Genomic DNA, 12,500 nt, shown 5'->3' with positions numbered 1-12,500 from the left:
CCTGCACTTCCTATTTCTAATAGACCTTGTTGCAGATACAGCGGCCATTTTGATTTCTATCGCTTCAAATAGCTATTGTGGGATGCCAAGTATTTGCCCCCTAAGAATCCCATAATGTCTTTCGAAACAATAGAAATTAAAAATGGCCGCCATATCTGCAAAAAGGTCTATAATGCATGCTCACAAGAATCTTATGAGAAGGAGGTGGGCTGCATGGTAAGAAAAGAAAAGAATGTATAAATTTTCTAAGAAGTCAAGGGCTTGATTAAGCTTATCTCGATGATGTAAAACTTAAATTGCTATTAATTTACTGAACAGAAACGTTTCAAAGAATTTGTAGGCTTTAGTTTTCAGCATAAAATTACACTATCAACGCTTTTTTGATGGGCAAAATAAAGCCTAATATACCATGGTTGGTATTTGATTATGTCAGACTAGTATTTAATTTATTAATTACTATTAGTGTTATTAGAGCGGTTTTCAATTGAGTGTCGAAAGTAATTAGCTAATTACTTTGGTTTTGCATCTACTTCACTCAGTGATTGGTTCAAAGTTTTCGCGCCACTTTTTCAACCAATCAGAAGTGAAACCAAAACCAATTGTGGCTCGCGCGTGCATATTTTCCCGCCTTTTGTGTCGGCTACGTGTAATTACTTCGAGTTTTGATTGGCTTACTGGATTGTTTCCGTCCTTTTTGATTGGTTAAAGTAATTACTATGGTTTTGGTTTTACGACACTCAATTGAAAACTGCTCTAATATTAATTTTTATTATTTAATTTCGGATCCATCCAATTTATTGACTGCACACCTGGGTCTAGGAAATTTTTTGTTCAGTTTGAATATTGTAGTCTAAAGCGAGACATGAATGGAAAGCACAACTAAGTAGTGTTTGAACTCGGAGACGTGCTCTTCCTTGTGCAGATGAGTATTGGGTATGAACTTCTTGATTAGGTCGGATTCAAATGCATTTAAGGGAGATGACTAACTTGTGACGGTTGAATGGCCTGCCACGAAGCCCTGCTACATGCTAGTGGTATGTCAAAGGAGAGGCAGGCCGAGCAAGTTGCCTTTTTCTGATCGCTTGTGATCGCCTCCCTGCGACAAGCCCCCTGTAATGAGTTTGACAAGATAGACGCACACATTTGAGAAGCCAACTAGACGCTTTTTGAGCGTACACTGGGTTTCCTGTGGTACGTGTTACATAAAAACAGAAGGCACTGAGTTGGGTTGTATTGAACTGTAGCGTTTCAGTTAATTTTTTCAAGTGGGGGGTCATTAAAACCAATTGAGATGTCGTGCCAGCAGAGGCCCTTTGGCTCACACGTTTAATTATTTTGTAATCTCCTGTCCCATTTTGAGGTCTTTTAGTTTTTTAAGCTTTGGTAATAAATTCAGTTTAAAGATAACAAAACACGCTCTTGAGTAAAACTCACTCATTTCTTCTTTAAATAGTCTGCAAATTGCTCTCACGTACGTTTTCCTGCATGTCATGCAGTTGCACTAAGCGACTGTTCCGCTTCATAAGTCCTCTTCTTTTCAGTTTTATCTGATGCCAGGTGAAAGTAAACTGTCTTTACGTTTGCACCAAAAAGTACCGTAAAAGCGTGGAGCTAACAGTAAAAGACAACCAAAAGACAGATGACAAAAAAAATATCCTTTTCTGACGTTAAAAACTTGGCTACCTATTAATCATTTGTCAGGAAGAAAAAAATTCCTGTCTCCTCGCGTATCACATTTCAACCCACGTATGCCAATTTGTTAAGCTCGAATATTACGCAACATGATCAATTTACAAAGGAAAATCTCACAAAAACCTTTTCCAGCGAAAAATTTGTTACACCAAACAACATATTTGCTATTAGAGGCAAAAAACCCTTCTTGTTTCATTGCGTGCGTGATGACAGCAAACCCTATCGTGTCAAATTAGCATACGCAACAAAATGAATTTCAGGATCAAACCCTTTCCTGAAGAACCTTTTCCTTGAATAATTGAGCACAAAATAGACAAGCTTTCTTTCAAATAATTCTTGACTGTCACATTTCCAATTATTTTTTTTACCTGAAGACTGTGCGGAGTTGAGCACAAATTAAAAGATAAGAATTGGTGAAATTTCGTATTGTGACCTGTCCACTTTAGTAAGTTTTCCGGGGCGAGATGTTTTACAATATGTACGTACTCATATGTTGTTGCTGTATGGCTCTTAACTGGTTTTGTTCCCACCAGGTAACACAGGCGGACGTGATAGTCCCCGCCCGGGAGCCATTCCCCAAGCGGATGAAAGCTGGACTACTGTAGGCAGAGGTCCTAGGAACGTTAGTGTGGATCCTAAGAAGTTTCAAAACATCAAAGTAAGTACAATTGAGTTGTGTCTATACTACTTTGCTCTTGTTCTTGCAGTGGTTTGCTCTGCTACAGTAAGTGGATGAGTTGCGTCATTTAATTCGTGACTCGCACTCGAATAAAATCGTCAGACTTCAGGTGTCGATTAAGGAAAACGGTTTACTGTACTGCAAAACCAAGACATTGACCCAGCGTCCACGGGGTTTTTCGCAACGCAGATGTGGCGTTAAGCAAGAGTATGAAATATTGCATGTTGTAATTATTGTGGAGAGCAAATTCCGCTTGGTGGCGATGCTCATATAAGTACTAATGAAGTGTTCTCTTTTAAAGCGTCCTGTGGATTCTGAGAACATCTCTCTTGGACCAGGCGGCAGAGGTTATGGAGCATGGGCAAGAGGAAGTAGCGGGGGATCAGGAGCAGTGGGTGCTGGTGCAGGTCCATCGGCAGCTGCTTCGGCAGGTTCCTCTATTGCTGGCGTCTCAGCTGAAACTGATAACAGACCAGCCAACAGGTGAGAGCGTCATCGCATTGCTGCAAGTAAGGAGCTACAGAGGATTGCAAATCTCATTTATGTGTTTTGCAAACCTTGCGTCGTTGATTTCATTGGTGAGTTTTGGCAAGGCGACGTCGGCAAGGACCAGAACGCCACAAAACAATAAGTGTAATAAAGTTAATAAAAACAATGGTTCTTTACGCCCTGCTCTTGCGTCTCATGTTTTGCCAAATTTCTTTGCTGTTTTTGCTGTTCTTTTGGTTGGCTGAGCACCGGGCTGTCACGCGGGAGGTCGTGAGTTCAACTCCGGCCGGACCAACACTCAGGGTCTTTAAATAACTGAGGAGAAAGTTCTGCCTTTGTAATTACATCTGCAAATGGTTAGACTCTCTAGTCTTCTCGGATGAGGACGATAAGCCGGAGGTCCCGTCTCACAACCCTTCAATGTTCATAATCCTGTGGGACGTAAAAGAACCCACACACTTGTCGCAAAGAGCAGGGCATGTAGTTCCCGGTGTTGTGGTCTGTCTTCTGTGATGTATCAAGGTTGGGAGGGCAAATGCTCAGAGAAATTAGCTACACCAAGCTACTCTAAAAATCCTAGGGTAAATAAAGATGTATGATATGATGATATGATATGATATGATATCAACAAGAAATGTCAGTTTCCTCTCTAAACATCTGCACCGTTCATACCATCTTCATTCCTGAAAAGTTGGTACACCCTTCCCAAGCCGAACCCGAAATGCATACAATAACTCAGAGGTCTATTTTCTGGTGACTTTTTTCGCAGCTGTCGTCATCATTTTCGCTAAATGTCCCTATGATCGACTTATCGTGAATTTAATATTGCAGGTATTCGGCCCTAGCTGGTGATAGGAAACTATCGGCCCCAGCAAGAGCGAGCTCTAGTGATTCTCGGCGGCAAGAACCGCGCAGTCCTGTGTCTGGAGGAGGAAGGCGAGGACCTTTGCCACAAGACGAACGAGAGAAGGCTGTCGAAGCTGTTCGGGCGGCAATGCAGCCAAAGGTTGGTAGCTCTGATCAGAACAAAAGAAAAAATTCCATATCTTCAGTAGTTTTTGTAGTATTTGAGTCGTTTCAACAGGCCACTTATAGTTTTTATACAGAACATCTGGAAATGAAAGCGAGTTAGATATGTAAGGGAGCCTTGTTCATCCGCGGGATAGTGATTTATTGAGTGGATAGCGTTATCCACCTTTTGAACAACCGAGACCAGAAATCTGACATTGTCATTTGATGGAATGTGTCTACCTGAGTTCCAAAGCTTTTGTTTTAACATCTGTAGCATGACGTTGTCGTTTGCCATAGTACGACACTAAATGTCACTATAATAGCTAAGAAATAAAAAGAGCAACTTGGTCAACCATTACACAGAGGAAATGAGGGAACTAATCTGATGTTAGCTTTTTTTTCCTTACCTGTAATGTACAGATATCGATCGGCTTCTTAAAAAAGACAGACTAGTTAGAATGAGATTTTTTATGCTTCCCTGACAAGCAGGAGCTTGTCGTTTCTCGTTTGCTGTTCAGGTGGACGCAATGCTAAATCTCTTTATTGTTTGAGCTATTTTCTTGGGTGTCACAGGCTCACTCAAATTTCACTAGGCGTTAAGTTGACTCAACTCACAGCCATTAAATCAAAAGAGATCCTGAAAAAAAAAAAAAAACATATGCACATTCAGAGTAGGATGCAGACATCTAAAATTTCCTCGTGCAACTAACGGAGACTGCTGATTTTTGCGAATTCTGAATGATTCGCGATTGTTTACTGCGACGTTTATTTCAGTTTCCCGCTCGTTTATTATTTTCCTACTTGGGATGGGTTATGCGTGCGACGCATATAGTGGACATTAACTGCAAAAGAGCTTAAAGAGATTTCAACTAGTTTATTTTCTTCTCTCTCAGTGTTCGAGTTCGCCACGTTTTTTTTTTTTCAGCGCGCTAGCCAAGAGCGCGAAAGTGGACGCGAGTCTCCTCGAACAACAGCAGAAGTGGTGCCAGCAACTGATTCTGGTGATGTTGCTGGGTCAGCGGCACCTGCTGCATCACAAGAAGTGACGGAAGAAATGATGAAAAGGAAAACACTTTCAATTATTGACGAATTCCTGAATATCAGAGATAATAAGGTAAGCAAAAGTGGTTTAATCTGTTTAGAAAGCGTTTTTAGCAACTTGCTCTATTGTTCTGACACAAAGAGCGATTGTTCTGGAACAATAGGCCAACCACCTCACGTCACAATTATTCAAGATGGCGGTGCCCGGGAAATTACAATTAGGCACCCGTGCCCATAACGCGATCAAAACTGAGGGAACCGTGCCTAAAATTATAGGCACGGGAGCCAAATTGTAGGGGTGCCGTGCCCAAAATGTTTGTCGTGTAAACCAGGCTATAATTACCCACTAAGTATGTTCTGCTGAAAGGGCCAACCCAGTCACCTAAAGGCTGCTAGAGAAGCGCAGGAAACGTTTTCGGTGAGGTTTTGGCCACAAGGCCAATGTTTAACCGAATTTATACCACACCACCGTTTAACTCATTTTTTTCCTTAGGGCGTTTATATCGCCGAAATGAGTTGTGCACGATTTGGGGGATAAATTTCTAGTAAACTACCTTAACTGTAGATGTTCTGTTTTGCTAACAGGAGGTAGCTGAATGTCTCAAAGAATTACAGTCACCATCACGGCACCACGTGTTTGTTGAAGTGACATTCAATCATACGATGGAGAAGAGAGCATCCGAAAGACAGGCCACTGGAAAGCTCATTCATTTCTTGATGCGTGACGGTGTTCTCACAGCTCAGCATTATCTTAATGGGTATGTACAATGTGTGTTATGGTGGCTTAGGGCAATGTCGATACAACTGCGTGCAGAAGACACTTAAAGTGCATTACTGAAGTTCAATAAAGTTGATTTTGACATGTCACTGAGGCGTCGTTGGACATATCTGTCGCTCTCAACCCGTTCAAATGGAAATTCAGTTAGATTGTTTGGTTTAAGCTTTTGTTAAGGGCTATAGGTATTACCTGTTTCAGCAACCCACAATAGATTGGCCAAAAGAAAGTCGAGATAAATTTATTTTATCGAGGTCTGGTCAACGTGGAAGAATTGGTTACCTTGTCATACCAGTCCATTTCCTGTCCAAAGATACCCCTTAAAAACGAAGATGTTCTATAAAGGGCGTGGTGCCTTAACCACGTGCAAATGATTTAACAATCAACCGTGGACGCTACCGAGCTCTGTGATAATTTGTGCAATAAAAAAGTCCCCTATGGCATTGTGTTCGTAATATGACATAAAATTTTCTCTGACGGTCCTTTTTTTTTACCCCCAGTCCCTTTTTCTCACGCTAGAAATACTTTTAGGGCTTCCGTCTCTGCGTTCCTGTTTGTTCATCACCATCTTGGAGTGCGTCTTCGTGTTCAGAAAGCGAGGGTGGGGTTATTCTCGTAGTCGTGGACGTTTGCTCCCTAAGATCTAGAACGTTCAATGCCCCGTCTCATCCACAAAAAGCTTTGTGCACTTGCTCTATTGTTTTGAAACGGCCGTGTTAAATGTGTTTTTAATGCTTTGTTGTGATTGGCGGGTACTGATTTTATGTCAAGGGAAACAGATTTGGTGCGCACGTGTGTGGGTGAAGGGGGATCTTTCAATTACTTTTCCGAGGTTTTGGTCAAACTTTGTTTTACTAAATTTCTCGGAAACATCTCTGCTGTAAATGGTCTGCTATATCAATCACACAGTGCGATATCAAAAGATATTTTTCATTTACAGGCTTGAGTCAATATTTGCAGTTGCTGAAGACACAGAAATTGATATTCCACAATTGTGGAAGTACTTGGGAGAGCTCATGGGTCCGACAGCCTTTGATGGAAATCTTGGTCTCGATGAATTATTTAAATGCGTATTTAAATATGTGTCAAAGCACAAAGCTGCCAGACTGTTTGCTTGCATTCTGCAGTCAAGCGAAAAGGTAATTGGGATTGTTTCAGGTACACCAGTGTTATTTATTGTTGACAAGTGTGGTGACACTTCTCCCACAGTCCAAATGCTCGATTTGCAGCTAATTTTAAGCAGCAAATTGAAACCCAAGAGAAACTCAAATTTTGACCAGTTGCTTTCACTATCTCCCAAACATGGGTCTGGATGAAGCGTGATACTGTATCTGGAACTGTCATGGGCGCGTTTCGTTGTTCTTCCATATTCTTGCAAAGCTCCCAAAGGGAGGTTTCGCTTAGGAAGCTGGGAGATCGGCTATTCACATCATATTGCCTTCCTGTGGGTAACAACCGTTCTCCGAAACGTTAAATAGCTTTTTGTGCATTTTCACGTGCCGCTGCCAGTGATTCTCTTTATTCCTGGCCATGCAAGTTTGCGAATTTCCAAGGATTCCTTCTGCATTGACAGTGCGATTCTAACGCATTCTTGTCATTTTATCCTAATATTTTTTGTAGTGTGAGGACTCCTCAGATGTTTGTAATGTGCACGAACCTAATTTCAGGAAATATCCAAGCCGTTCTTTGAACGGTATAGTAGGGTTACTAAAAAGCGCGCAATCGCGTTTTCTTTTTCCTTATATAGAATAAATAGGTAGGTAGGTAGGTAGGTAACTTTGCAACCCAAGAATTGAATTACGTCATATTTACAGAATAAAAGATCAAATAAATGTAATATTATACATAAAAAGAAAACATCTGCGATCACTACATAACATGATAACTAAGAACTAACATTAAATGGATCTTGAAGTAATTAGTTACTAAGAAAGCATAATTCTTAAAAAGGATTTAAAAATTTACATCATGAAAACCAAACGTATTTAAAAACTCTGTGCGTATCTGAATCCCTCAACACGGGACGGAGAAATTCTTTTACTCAGATATTCTTAAAGTTCCAATTTCAAATATTTCGGACGTCATTTGAAATCAGAATCCTAATACATGTAAAAGCAGTATAGCTCGTGCGCTGGTTGCTGATTTTACCGTGGAAAGGGTTATCACAGTCAAATAAAAACGTAAGGTGTATTTTTGAGAATTTTTCCCTTATCGTGATTTAGAGTCCGCAAGATGTCCGTGCATTTTTGGACACATCCAATGTAACTGTATATACTTTCTTTGACGATGCGGACGAAGCCAGAGAATTTGCCAAGGACAAGGTATGTACCTACTTACGTCAACTACAGTTTACTCGGTCTTTGGTGTTTTACCTAAAAGGAGCTGTTGTTTTTCTTTAGAGTCACGTGTACATCCTATAGGGTTTTCAGTAGAACCGGCTGGTGGCGAAACTCGCCGGTTATTTCACTTGACTTTTTCCGCGTAGTTTGAGTTAGAAGGTACCCCAACTTTTTGGAAAAACATGAGAAACATGCGCTGCAAAACACGAACATCGGATCGGCAAAGCTTTGTGCATGTGAGGTTTGCAAATCTCTTGGAACCCCTGTAGAAGTGCGCGCCTACTCCTTAAATTTCTCTACCCACTCGCTTTGTTGTCGAACATTCTGATATTGTAAAACTTAACTTGTATCGTGAGAAAGAGGTGGAAGACTTTTCAACCCGTCTCTGAGTATTGTAATACAAAACAAAACCAATGGTAAATGGATGAATTTTGTTTTGTTTTCTTAAAAGAATATCGAATATGCCTTGGGACCGTCACCTCCATCACAGATTACTGGTTCAACCAGTGCACATTCAGCCGATGTAGAAGAAGAACTTAGGACTGTCATATTGAAGAGAAAAGCGAGGAACGAAGAAGTGATGGACTGGATTGATGTAAGCAGACTTTTTTCGCCGCAGAAAGTAATAAAGGTTTCGCATAGTTCAGATCACTTTTGGAAAAATGTTGGTTAAATCCTCGATTTCTTTAATTGTTACTGAAAGGAAATTTGCTTAAGGAGTCTCGAACCAGTTTCAACGCTTCCAAGTGACGCTCTTATTAGAAGGATCGGCCCTTGAAACCCTTTCGAGCCTCCTTAACTGATTTCTTCACTAAAAAGAAGATTGCGAGAAAGTCTCTAAGCTAGCCTTGGATTGCCTCCTGACTTCAAGCGGACTACAGCCTTCCCGTCTTTTGTGAGAGATTGGCGTTAAAATTTGAGTACCCGATTTTCAAATGCCGATTTATACCTTTGGAGAGGAAACTCTCCACTCCTCAGTAGGAAAAGGAGTAGCTCATGTTTATGAGCCCCCTTAACTGAGGATTAAATGTGCAGATTTTTTTTCAACTACAAGCAATGACAGACCTGAGCAAAATGAGCTGAAGCTGTAATTTTGAGTCGCAAGTAGAGAAATATTTTCGTCCTTGAGTTCTTAGCCTTTCAGTTGCCGGAAACTCTCGGCATTCTTGTTGGCGTTAACTTTTAAGACTTGACAATCTAAAGACAAAAACTGTTATAGCTAACCACTCGGACTTCTTTATTTGCTTTGTTCAGAAAAATGTTTCCCCCTCGAGCACGAAAGAATCTCCCTTCATTCGAGCCTTGGTCACTGTTGTTTGTGAAGGAGCGTTGTATGAAGGTAATTGTCCGATCTATTGTGTGGGCTTTGCCTACGTCTTTAAAGTATTTTGTCAGCCAGAGATGCGCACCTTTCTTTTCTCCCCAAGGTCAACATCGCCTGTTTATAGGAAATCAATTAATGTCACAAAGGGTCCGTAAACTCTTCCCCTCAGTCAAGTGAAGATCAACAGTTGGCTTGACCTTAACCTCTTCTCTTCCTGTAAAAATAGAAACGTTTCGATGACACGCTCATGCTCGTCGTGGTTCTGTAGTATTTTCTCTTACATGTGAATGAATGCATAAACTGTACCTTGGTGGTAAATCATTTGAACTTGTTAGTAACCGGAAAGCCAAAGGTCCAAGGCGTGGTAGAAGCACTGGAATGCTTCTTTATATCATTTGAATGTATCTGGAACGTATTTAACTGTACCGCGCACCGGTGGCTCAGTTGGTTGAGCATCGGGCTCCCATGCGGGAAGTCGTGAGTTCGACTCCGGTCGGACCAACACTCAGGGTCTTAAAATAACTGAGGAGAAAGCGCTACCTTTGTAATTACATCCGCAAATGGTCAAGACTTTTCAAGTCTTCTCGGATAAGGACGATAAACCGTAGGCCCCGTCTCACAACCCTTTAATGTTCACAACCCAGTGGGACGTAAAAGAACCCACACACTATTCGTACAGAGTAGAGCATGGAGCTCCCGGTGTTGTGGTCAGGCCTCATTTCATTCATTCATGGCTACTAGCGGGGCCTACATATGCTGATGTCCGATCTCACCCATAGATCCCTTGCTTATAAAGCGCATTTGAATATGTCATTACAAAATGCGCTATATAAATTCATTACCATTACCACAACGTGCAGGATCAGAGTTTTGTCGCCTCACTTACTACCTTTCGAATTTGACACCGTGCCGTATTGACATGTTCCCAAGTCTAGTTTCATTGTCCCCTCTCCCAATACCTTGCACCTTTAGCTAAATGGTAACTGATAAATTCTTATCTAAACAACTTGTTCAGTAAAAAAGAAGTCAGGTTGTCTTGTGCTGAGGATTATTTTTCACAATCCCTTTCATAGCTAGAGCGTGTTACAAAACGTTGATTTGGTCACGTAGCGTTTTAGCAGTAGAAGGTCAAGAAAATCAGCAAATTACGTACCGGTCGTCTAAGGAAAGAAACGTAGTGTTTGTTACGGCCGCTTTCCATGCAGGAACCAACCATGTACCTAGTTTGCAGAGCTGTTAGGAGAGATGAGATGCTTTGCTTTGTAAAAAACTGAAATGACTATAGTTATGCCTTGAGCACAACAAATTCTTTGTCTGTTTTGTCTCTTATTTTTTCCAGATGATGAAGGCTCTTGGAAATGCAACGTTGATGAACTTAAGGAAAGGAAAAATCTGCTTCAAAAATATATTGATGCCAATACCAGTCTAGAGGTTCAAGCTCTTTACGCGGTTCAAGCGCTCTTTGTAAAGAAAGGTCATCCTCCAGGTACGTTGTTACTCGATTTTCCGCTTTTCAGCCTTATTTTCTTCTTTGTTAAAAGTGGTTTGTTTCGTTGAAAAGATACGAAAGCGGGGTTAACACTCGTCATCTGCTCTGTAACAATGGAGGAAGAAGCCCATTTGGACAAATTTCGGGTCAAGTAGTATGGCTGGACAATTATCACAACCTAGTTTAAGCCCCGTTTCATAAAGATTGCTCGTGTGACACGAGCAATCTTTATGTGGCAATTGTTGTGACAAATTTAACTTGCTCGTGTAGGCCAGGAAATTTGGCCAATTTTTATGTGACAACTGTATATGCTGAAAAGAAAAAAAAAAGAAAACTAGCGGCCGACAGCGGACCGTATTGTAGAATACGGCTCGCAAAATTGACCAATCACAGCACGCGTACTAAGTGAGAGATACAATAAAATGTGGTAAATTCCTGCCTCTCAGTGAGCGTCGTTAAAAACGACCCGGCAACCTCGCCTTGTTTCTGCTTTATTTCTGCTGTTCAAAGGCATTGCTGACCCTTTTCACTGGGAATTGTTAACAATTATTTATTGTGCTATCTACGCGATCAAATATATTTGCCAAAGAAAATTGTCACAAAAATTTAAATTGCTCGTGTAAACAGGGTTTAATTTCCTGGCTTCCACGAAACTCGTATAACTTGGTCATAAAACACCCGAACTAGTAATCGGATTTTTTACGCGTTCGTCTGAGTCTAAAAGTGATGTCGGCGTGCTGTACGTTGCTTCCAAACGTATAGACACACCGGAGAAACTTAACCCGATTTTGTTTTTTCTCTCGACTCTACCAGGTTTTGTGAAGTCTTACTTCGATAGCTTGTATGACGAAGATATCATCTCGGAAGAATCATTTCACACTTGGGAAAGCAGTTTAGACGAAGAACCCGGCAAAGGTGTAACAGTCATGGCTGCTTCTGAGTTCTTCCGTTGGCTTAAGAGTGCCCTTGAAGAGAATGGCGAAGGAAGTTAACAATCTTGATAAACTAATAGCGAATGGAATTCCATTTGTGAAGGAAATTTAGGAAAAAATATGAATCGGGAATGAATTTTCTCTGGTCAAGTCTGGATTAACTTACAAGGTCTGATATCCAGATAGCGGAGTGCTCCTCTGGGAGGAGGTATTTATGAAGATTCGTGTAAGGCTCACGAAACTTCCAAAACTAGTGCAAGGCCCGCCGAGCATCTCGTGGCAATCGCTGATCATGACTTCGAACGAGTCGCTTTCGGTTGGCTTAGAAGTTGTTTTCGGGATGTAATTGTTGCCAAAGCAAATAAGCAAGTGCCTCGGATTTGTATGTCGAGTCTGTTTCGCTGGTACTCAAAATGTAATCAGTTTGGCAGATGACAAAACTCCGAGCCCGAAGCCAACCCTGGCTTCACCGAAGAATTGAAATGTTGGCCCCCACGGCTGGCACACACGCACAGTTGTAGACTGTAAATACCACAGAACAAGACTGTAATAATTATTATGGAAAGAAGAGAAAGAATCCTTATTTTGTGCCTCAGAAAAGAAAATTAATAAATTAATTAATTAATTAATGTTTGAATGGATATTTCAGCTATGCAAGGGAAGTGTTGGAGTTTTCTTTCCGGTGTTGTCAACATGATCAGTGGTGGTCTGTCGTATTTCTCTAGCATT

General features: G+C 41.1%; 1 protein-coding gene across 1 annotated transcript in view; it reads left to right on the top strand.

Annotated features, from left to right (window-relative positions):
• Positions 1-12,400, top strand: part of LOC138051846 (eukaryotic translation initiation factor 4 gamma 1-like) — a 53,020-nt gene extending 40,620 nt beyond the window's left edge. The window contains exons 18-28 of the mRNA XM_068898140.1: positions 2,226-2,350; positions 2,673-2,854; positions 3,692-3,866; positions 4,797-4,985; positions 5,498-5,670; positions 6,628-6,826; positions 7,910-8,008; positions 8,478-8,621; positions 9,281-9,365; positions 10,690-10,836; positions 11,653-12,400. Coding sequence (XP_068754241.1) covers positions 2,226-2,350; positions 2,673-2,854; positions 3,692-3,866; positions 4,797-4,985; positions 5,498-5,670; positions 6,628-6,826; positions 7,910-8,008; positions 8,478-8,621; positions 9,281-9,365; positions 10,690-10,836; positions 11,653-11,831 — 1,697 coding nt within the window. The 3' untranslated portion in view covers positions 11,832-12,400. The remainder of the gene's footprint in view (positions 1-2,225; positions 2,351-2,672; positions 2,855-3,691; positions 3,867-4,796; positions 4,986-5,497; positions 5,671-6,627; positions 6,827-7,909; positions 8,009-8,477; positions 8,622-9,280; positions 9,366-10,689; positions 10,837-11,652) is intronic.
• The last annotated feature ends 100 nt before the right edge of the window (positions 12,401-12,500 follow it).

Source organism: Montipora capricornis, chromosome 6 (assembly GCF_036669925.1).
Source record: "Montipora capricornis isolate CH-2021 chromosome 6, ASM3666992v2, whole genome shotgun sequence".
Lineage (NCBI taxonomy): Eukaryota > Metazoa > Cnidaria > Anthozoa > Scleractinia > Acroporidae > Montipora > Montipora capricornis.
Note: the sequence above shows the minus strand (reverse complement) of the source record. Positions and strands in the feature narration are given on the sequence as shown.